Source organism: Mesitornis unicolor, unplaced genomic scaffold (genome assembly GCF_000695765.1).
Source record: "Mesitornis unicolor isolate BGI_N332 unplaced genomic scaffold, ASM69576v1 scaffold46215, whole genome shotgun sequence".
Classification (NCBI taxonomy): Eukaryota; Metazoa; Chordata; class Aves; order Mesitornithiformes; family Mesitornithidae; genus Mesitornis; species Mesitornis unicolor.
The window spans coordinates 1-9,481 of NW_010185667.1; the positions used below are offsets into that span (position 1 = coordinate 1).

Consider the following 9,481-nt stretch of genomic DNA (forward strand, 5'->3'; position numbering starts at 1 on the left):
GGTGAGCGGTAAGGAGCGGGGTGGCGGCGGCGGTCCTCAGGGCAGCGCTCCCTTCCCGCTTGCCGAGCGGCTGCGCTGAGGTGAGTGGGGCCCAGGCTCGGCCTGGGCGCGCGGAGGCGGCAGGGCCGGGATAGCTGCTCACTGCCGTGCGCCTTGTGGGGCTTTCAGCAAATACAGAGCAACTTCATCGTGGTGATACACCCCGGCTCGACCACGCTGCGGCTCGGCAGGGCCACGGACACGCTGCCCGTGGGCATCCCCCACGTCATCGCGCGGCGGCACAAGCAGCAGGGACAGGCGGCCTACAGAGACAGCTGGCTCCTGAGGGACGGGCTCAACGTAAGCCGAGCCCCGCTCCGGTGGCGTGTCCCCCCCTTGCTTAAATGGATGTTTTGGTTGCGTATTCCTGTTGCAGTTTTTCCTTGTGTGATGCGAATCACCTCCTCATGCATTCTGTTTTTCCAGAAAAGAATATGTCTCAAGGCACAGTTCTTTCCCCTTTTAATGTGCTGTAGATGCCTCCTTACTGAAGTAATTATATTTACACCAGTCTGCATTTGGGTATTACTTGATTTATTTGCAATTAACTAAATCTAATGAATTGATTGGTTGAGGGTTTGTACTCATTGATTTATCTGCTCTGTGGTCTGATATCACACGCAGTATTTCTGTTTATAAAATGCCAGATGTAGAACCAGAATTAGACTCCTTCATTTGTGAAGGTGGTGATTACAAATTGGTTTATTAACTTGAATAACATAGCAAGTAATTTTAGTCCAGCCTGCACAAAAAATATATGTAGTGATTCAAGTTGACTTAGACAAGTAGGTGTTGGTAACTAATATAAAAAACAGTTTCTATAAAAACAAGCATATGTTCGTTTCAGGTGGTACAAACATCTGTCCTTGTCTATCAACTGCAGTAATGATTTCATTGTTCAACAGTAGCTTCAGTATTACTACTATACAGACATGTGGCGCTAAAGTAAGTATTTATGTTGCATATTGTGGGTTCTGTTTAGAAACCTGAAAGTACTGAGCAGAGACAAAATGGCCTTAAAATGGTGGACCAAGCAATATGGTCCAAAAAGATGTCAAATGGCGCAAGGCGGATACCGGTGTCACCTGATCAGGTAACTCATTCTTAAGATTTTATTAAAATTTTCATTCAGATAGTCATTTGGTGTGATGCTGTGTTTTAGTGGATAAGAGTAAGTAACCTGTATACAGCAAATAGGGATTGTAATAACTCTGAAGATATGAGAAAATGTAGATTTAAATTTGTTCTTCAGGGATTGGGGGGGGTTGTGTTTGTTTTTCTTTCATGCATAGAAAGTGACTGGTAAAATATTTATCAACAGCATTTGTTTTGATTACATTTCAGGCCAGGTCATACAACAGACAGATGCGGCCAGCTATTTTAGATCACAGCTCTGGGGCTAAGTGGACAAACACATCAAATCATCCTGAATTTTTGGTAGGGGAAGAGGTAAGATTAATTTTCTTGCCAAAATGAGGCTTACTCGTATGTTTTAATGCAGCTATGACTCAGTAGCAGTTTGCTGTGTGTTAATGTTCATTGAAAGGCGTATAAATTTAGTCAGGCCATAGATGAGAAAGCTTTACTATGGACTAACTGAATATTTATTGTCATTCAGAAACGCCAGGCAGTTTCTCCTATTTGCCTACCAAGTAACTTGGATCCTTAGCTGGTATAAATCAGTGTTTCTGCAGGGACTTTGAGAACTTTGCCCATGTGGTATAGCTCAGAGAAAAGGCAAGAAACCGATAAAAGGATCAGTATATGGAATCACTGCTGAGTAATTAGGTATCCATGAGCTTCAGTCTTTAAATTATTTTAGTTACTATTTTGAAATAATGGAAGAATATACTGTTATGTTCATAGTAGATGTCCATGGATATGAAAATTCAAACAATTTAAACCATGTATTTAATGTCTTTTTTATCATTTTAATGCTTTGTAATCAAGCTGTGTTAAAAAGAAATCCACTGTATTGCTGTCAGGTTTGTCTCAGTGCTGCTCTATGTCTTGTATCTGCTTTCTGAAATATTTTCCTAGTATATGTTACTAATCTTTTGGGGAAAGCAATGTATAAAACATAGTCTCTTATTTTCAGGCACTGTATGTTAATCCACTAGATTCTTACAATATACATTGGCCTATTAGAAGAGGGCAGTTGAATCTCCACACAGGACCTGGTGGCTCCCTAACTGCCGTATTAGCAGACCTTGAAGTTATATGGTCACATGCAATACAAAAATACCTGGAAATACCACTGAAAGACTTAAAGGTGAGCTGCGAACACATTAATGAGTGTTGTATCCGCTTCTGTAAATGTTACTATAAAAGAGAAGCAACCTGCTGTTATTGGTAGCTTCTTAGTGGTAGTTTTCATGATGGGTAAATTCTTTCTGCTAGCAAGAAAGTTCCTCACACTTCATTTGGAATTTTGTGCATGTCTTTAAGACAAAAATTGTTAATAGAACTTCTAACTAGGAGGTGTGGAAATCCCACTATAGAAATTTCACAGTCTTAGTCTGGGGTTGTGTTTTTTCATATTAACTACAAAGGAGGCAACTGAGGAATGGTTGCCTAATAGTTAACATTTCTTCTCGTGGAATAGATTTTTTTCTGGTACCTGATGTAATTTTAAACATTTTAGTGGCCTATAAATTCTTACCTTGGTACTTAACTCTGAACTAATTTTTCAATTATTAAAAACCCTCCCCTTTCCATAATTTTGCTTCTTTCAATAACTTGTATATTATGCTTTCTTCCTTAACATCAGGCATTCAAGAATGTAGAGAAAAGCTTAATTTGAGATCTGGCTTTAATTTACTGTTCTTATATTCAGTACTACAGATGCATTTTACTAATTCCAGACATCTATAATAAACAACATGTGAAAGAACTCGTAAATATGATCCTAATGAAGATGGGCTTCTCAGGTAAAACCCTATATAAGCAAGCACTTAACCATTAATGCATAAAGATTTTTTTTTTCCTTTAAGGCACAGTTTTGCACATCAGTCCTAGTTTGGCTGGGACTAGCACCTTTCATCTTTTGCTGTTTTTGTCTCTCTTAATGAGACACAATTATGGGCTAGCACTGAAACAAGTTTCTTGCTTTGCTATTACGCATTGCAGCAATGGGCTTCTCAATTCAGCTGAGCTATAAGTAGCAGCAGTCTGATTTCTCAGTTATTTCCAAAATGCACAATGTTAACTCCACAGAGTATTAAGATTCTCAGACTTCAAAAATGTATATGATATGAGGTACTGCTACTGTCCTCTCTACAGGATGACATAATAGGAGGTGTCAGAGTTGCTTAAGTGCATACACTAAATATAGATGAGCAATAGAACTTTTAAAAAATAACAAAGTAATTGTTAGCTCCTTCTGCATATTTAATTTTAGACTGGAAAGCCCTCTGACAAAGAGAAAGTAATGCCGTTTCAGTTCAACTGCTGGAAGTTCCTGGCTAGACTTCTGGAAAGAACTGGTGTAGGCTTAGCCATCTTTCTCTGATTTTACTTTTAAAGAAAACATAGCAAGTCAATACAGAGGCACAGTAACCCAACCATATGGAGCATACTTAATTTGAAATATATCAGAGTAGTAGTACCCTTGGTTCTGCAAAGTCTTTTTTTTGTATTAGGTATGCAGGAAAGAGGTTTAAAAATGGACAAGGATAATAAATGGTAGAGACTAGTCAAACAGTAAGTTAATTGTAAGATGTTGGAGATGAATACTGCTGGCTTTTAATAATTAATCAGTACAAAGTGCAAACACTTCCCAAGTATTACTGTCAGCACAGTGTGTACTTAGATATTATTGCTTAAATAGAGCACCTGTTTAGCCTCTTCTCTATCTAATAGAAGACAATAGTTTTACAAAAAAAGTGACTTCCTGTCTGAAAGAATTAAACAGGTGGTAAATAAACACTACAAATAGAGAGACTGATCTTACGAGATCTAAATTTTTTCACATGTGCGTATATATTTTATTTGTTTCATGATGTTAAAATGAATAAGCCATATTGGCTATTAGTTTCAGTTTTTGATCAATCAGAATGGCTCTAAATCATACTTTGATTCCTCTTCAGTTTCTACACAGAAGTAATGTGAACAGTACCTAATAATATTACTATGTAGGAAACATTCTGGCACTAGAATCGAAGAATTTACAATTGAAATAAATGTGTTAGCTTCAGAGGAACAGGAAGAATACTGAAAAAAAAAGGCAAAGCTTTGTATTCATCTGATACATGAAAGTCAAAATCAGAAAGTATCATTAACTCTTCAGAGTGCCATTTCATAAATAATAATTTGGTGAACAGCTGAACTAATTATTTAGCATAACTAAATTATCTTAATCTATTTAAAACATTTGCCTTTAAAACAGTAATTTTACTTAGTTTTTGTCTACAAAGCACAGCTCAGTTGAGCTATTCTTTTCCTTCCTTGTCTAGAAGGATAGGCAGAAGCATTCAGTACTTTGGAGGTTTTAGTATGGGCTTGTGATACAAATACAGGGATACTCTTAGAGTTAAGGGTGAATTGAAAGGAAAGCAGATGGTGAAACTGGTCCTTGCTTTATAACTATGTAAAAAACATCTAAACCACTAATGGTTATGATACTTGATTAAAACTAGAAAAGAAAAAGGAAAATAATTTATGCGCATCCAATAACAAGACCCTGCAGTACTGGTTACAAAAGCAAGTAAAGTCTGGAGGCAGCATCTTTAAGCTTGCAAAAAATAAGAACATTTGGATATAGGCACGCACCCTCCTCTTAGTTTTTCTCAAGACTTTATGGGCTTACTCAACAAAAAAAAATTTGTAAGACCACCCCACCTTCACTAAATACACAAACTTGCAGTGCAGAGTCAGGCTATTAGTAGACGTTAAAAGACATTAAGATGTCCTTTAAATTTCAGCAGCATGGCTCTGGAGCTTGGCATAAAGTGGATATAATTTTTTCTCATATTGCTAGGAATTGTCGTACACCAGGAGTCTGTCTGTGCTACTTTTGGAAGTGGTTTAAGCAGTGCATGTATAGTAGATGTGGGAGATCAGAAGACAAGTGTTTGCTGTGTAGAAGATGGTGTTTCCCATCGCAACACCAGGTATCTTTTAATATGCAGAATTATTAAAGCATGTACTCAGTTGCTTACCAAAGACTTGACTGTAATAACAAGAACTTTTTTTTTTTTTTTTTTTCAAACACGGGTGGTTTTTTTGCTGTGAGCTGTGTCACAGTGTCATCATGTTATGATATGATCCCTAAAGAATTCTGACTTCTTTAAAGGAAGAAAACAGGCAGAACTGATACTGTGCTCTGCAAACTATGTGGAAGTCATGATCACAGCATGTCTAAAATGTTGCTTGTTTTCCTCTGTATGCTACTGTAGAAGGCCAGGATTTCAGTAAATTAATAAAATAATCTTTTTCTTCTCTGTGCTTTAGGTTGTGCCTTGCATATGGAGGATCTGATGTGTCAAGGTGCTTTTATTGGCTTATGCAACGAGCAGGATTCCCATATAGAGACTGTCAGTTAACTAATAAGTTGGATTGCCTGCTGCTTCAGCACTTAAAGGAGACATTCTGTCATCTAGACCAGGTGAGAAAATTGTATATTCTCTGGGTAATTTTCTTTTTCATTTACAGAATGCTACTCTGGAGAACCTTTTTGTGAGTCTACTATTGCTTGTAAATGGAATAAAATTTAGTATTTTATTCAATAGAATACTGACAAAAGCTTGAAAAGCTTTACACTTTAAGTATTTGTAACTTGTTTTATTTTCTTTCAAGTTGAAGAATCCCAAATCTTAGAAAGGTAGTTTCATTGTTCTTACTACTGAAAGAAGGTGATGGTAGCCATGTACTTGCTGTTTTTCAACTTTCAGTTTTGTAAGATCTGCCAGCAGGTCTCTTTTTTCTGCACAAACCCTTGTTTTAGAGGCTTAAGCTTGTAGAAAGCTGTTTTGGCAGATTGTGCTACAAGGAAAAGATCTTAAAAAGAGTTCAAGAATAGGGAAATGAAATTTGCAGTCTGAAAACTTTTGTTACCTTTTTCTTGTTTCCTATGGTTTACATAGCTGATGTAGCTTGATAGAGAGAAATAAAAGATACTTTTTTTTTTCTTTTACATTGGTTTTGACCCTAGGATATTTCTGGATTGCAAGACCATGAGTTCCAGATTCGTCATCCGGATTCTCCAGCTTTATTGTACCAGTTCCGATTAGGAGATGAAAAATTACAGGTGATTTGATTTTTTTTTTTTTTTTTTTTAATTAGAAAACTTTTATTCAGCATTCAGTCTCGGTGCCCCACCTTGTGTAAGTCCAGTGCTACTAAGCCCACATGATTTATGGACTGTTCTTAACATATGCTTGTTGACAGATTTATGATTAATTCCTATGTTTATGCATGGTCCTAATACAGCACTAGTGGATGCACAGGACTTCCTAGTTAGTTTTAGCCAGAACAGTTGTAGTTTCAAATAATACGATTATATTTATCCTTCAAGTGCAAGGAACGAATGCTAATTTTGTGACTTTTTAACCTCACCATTGAATTTTCTAATTTTGTAACAAACTGCATTTGAATAATTCTTTATCACACAATGCCAGGTGCGTAAACAAAGCTATATACGTGAGCAATTTTGTGGTTGTTTGGGGTTTTTTTAATTATATAAAGCTGAAGACACTTTGGCCTTTTACAAAACTATTTTTAAAAAAAGTGTTTAATTTTCAATTTTGAGAAAAATGGAACAAGTTTTTTTTAGAGTAAATACCAGGAAAACCCCAATCAATCCCTGTGTAGTAAAACAATTTCAAATCTCTTATTCTTCAGGCTCCAATGGCTCTGTTTTATCCTGCAACTTTTGGAATTGTTGGACAAAAAATGACAACTTTGCAACACAGGTCACAAGGTGACCCTGAGGATCCTCATGATGAACATTATCTGCTCGCCACACAAAGTAAGCAGGAGCAGGTGTGTGAATGCTTGTTTTATTTTTCATTAAGTTTTATTTAATTGAGGAATAAAATCAGGACTCATTAGTTCATTTGAGAAATGAAAGTTTGTTATCTGGGCCAGAGGCATTAAAAATAAATCTAGAGTAAGGAATTACAGATATCTAGTTCTTAATTAGAACCGTATTAGTTTCAGACTCTAAGAGGGCTTCACATTGTGGCATTGATACATCTGATGGAGTTCAAAGTAAAACCCTTACATTCAAAGTGAGGATTAAAATGAAAATTATATGAGGTAATAATGCAGTGTTTAACCTTTCTGTGCAAAAGGTGACAAAAAGTACAGTGATATGTAGTTAAGTCTTTGTATTGTTCTGTAACTTGCTGAAGATCTTTTTGCATTTTCCATAGTTCAATTTTTTTTTTCATTTTTTAAGTCTGCAAAAGCTACAGCTGATAGAAAATCTATGTCAAAGCCTGGTGCGTTTGAAGGAGACTTGAGAGGCCAAGCTTCAGACATTTCAGAGAGGATCTACCCACAAGAAGTGGAACTTGGATCTTCCCAGAGTGATTGTCTAATACCTGGAAATGATTCAGAGGAACCTTTAACTGCACACACATACAGGAAAACAGCTATTTCTCAGTTTGAAGGCAAAGCCCTTGGCCTTGACAAAGCCATTCTTCATAGTATTGACTGCTGTGGTAAGAAATACATTTGTACAATCAGTCATTGTGGATTTATGGTTACCAAAGTAACACATATTTCCCTAAGTATTCATCATCTCTGTGTTCCTTATACTTGCATCTTTTTTGAGGTTTCTTGAGTTAGATGTTTTGAATCTCCAAGGAATAGAAAAACAGTTTTAAAAGCAAACATCAGATTCTGTCTGGTTTGACTTGCACTAAATTCTTTATAATACAAATACAGGCTGTATTAACTTTTTCAAAACCTGTATTTCTGTATATATATTCATTCCAGCATCTGATGATACAAAAAAGAAGATGTACAGCTCCATTTTAGTAGTGGGAGGAGGCCTTATGTTTCATAAAGCTCAAGAGTTTCTTCAACACCGAATTCTCAACAAAATGCCACCTTCTTTTAGAAGAGTTGTTGAAAATGTTGAAGTCATCACAAGACCTAAGGTATATTGTTAACTGATAGCTCAATGGTTAATAAACAATAATTCATTGAAATGTTCCAAAGATTAAAAAATAGGTATATTCTATCTGAGGAGATTAAGGAAAGCTTTCAGCTCGTAACATAGCACTCGCCAATTATAGGCAGGAAGTTAAAGGTATACAGGAGTGTCACTGGTATTCATCACTGAAGTGTTTATTAGCTAAAGGCCATATTTTTAAAGAAGCAGTTAGTACTGTCCCATGAAGTTAAGCTGGCTGCTCAGCAAGAAATTTCAGGTGTTTCATCACTATTAAGGTGAAAGAAAGTATAGCATTAAAAGAGCAGTTTTCATTTTACATTAACCAGGCAAAATTTGTAAAATCAAAACTTAAGCATTTTTCAAAGCTTCCATTGCTGAAGGTGGGATTTCCATGACATGTCCAGAAGACATCTTAAAAAAAAAAAAGTTCTCCAGACACCTTAATGGTTCTTTCCATATTTTAATCTCTCTATTTTTTCCCTGAATAATTCCAAAAAACTTCTTTTTCTTCCTCTCACCCTCAAGACTCTGAAGTGGTGAACACTGCTAGAAAAAATGGGATGGAGATTTTGAGAACTATGCAAATGTAAACCAGTGATTTTGTACAATCTGTGTTTTGAATTTAGGATATGGATCCCCGCTTAATTGCATGGAAAGGAGGTGCAGTTTTAGCCTGTCTTGATACAACTCAGGAGCTATGGATTTATCAGCGAGAATGGCAGCGATTCGGTGTCAGAATGTTACGAGAGCGAGCTGCATATGTATGGTAAAGGATATGTTTACAGTGGAACGTGATGAATTGAGGATGCCTTTCCCCAAATGCCCCTTTTTTTCCAGTACAGATGTATTGATCTTCTGCTGACAGATACTTTTGTACTTCAGTAAAACGAACTTCAACTGAGATTTTTCTAAAAGTGATGCTAAAGTCTTCAGCATTGCTATACTTCATCTTTTTAATTGTATGCATTGAATTCTGTGTACAGAGTGTCACAACCATCTCCAAATAAACTACATTTATATTATATAAGTTATGTACATTAAAATTGCACAGTGGGAATTTGAAGTATAACATACTGACATGGCAGATAACACAGAAGCAATAGGTGAAAAGTGCAAGCTGTGGGTTTTACGTCTTATTCATAGTCTGTAATGTTACCAAGAGATGAAATTGTTACATGAGCGATCATCATGGAAAAAGTGAAATGGAGAACCTGAACTACAGTTGCTGTTGGTATTTTGCTTATAAAATAAATTATATTATTCAGTTGAAAGACTTAAACATTTGAAAGTGAACAGTATTTTTTCTTGCCTGTTTATCAT

At 36.2% G+C, this 9,481-nt stretch overlaps 1 protein-coding gene across 1 annotated transcript; it reads left to right on the forward strand.

Moving 5' to 3' along the window:
- Positions 1–168: 168 nt before the first annotated feature.
- On the forward strand, positions 169–9,075 carry ACTR8 (ARP8 actin-related protein 8 homolog (yeast); the record flags this gene model as incomplete). Its single annotated transcript, XM_010184911.1, has 12 exons — positions 169–339; positions 1,022–1,132; positions 1,384–1,488; positions 2,138–2,311; positions 2,876–2,969; positions 5,018–5,150; positions 5,491–5,644; positions 6,191–6,286; positions 6,880–7,020; positions 7,439–7,703; positions 7,981–8,144; positions 8,788–9,075. Coding segments are annotated over 12 exons (1,752 nt in total), but the record flags the coding sequence as incomplete, so codon positions are not given.
- Between the last annotated feature and the right edge of the window lie 406 nt (positions 9,076–9,481).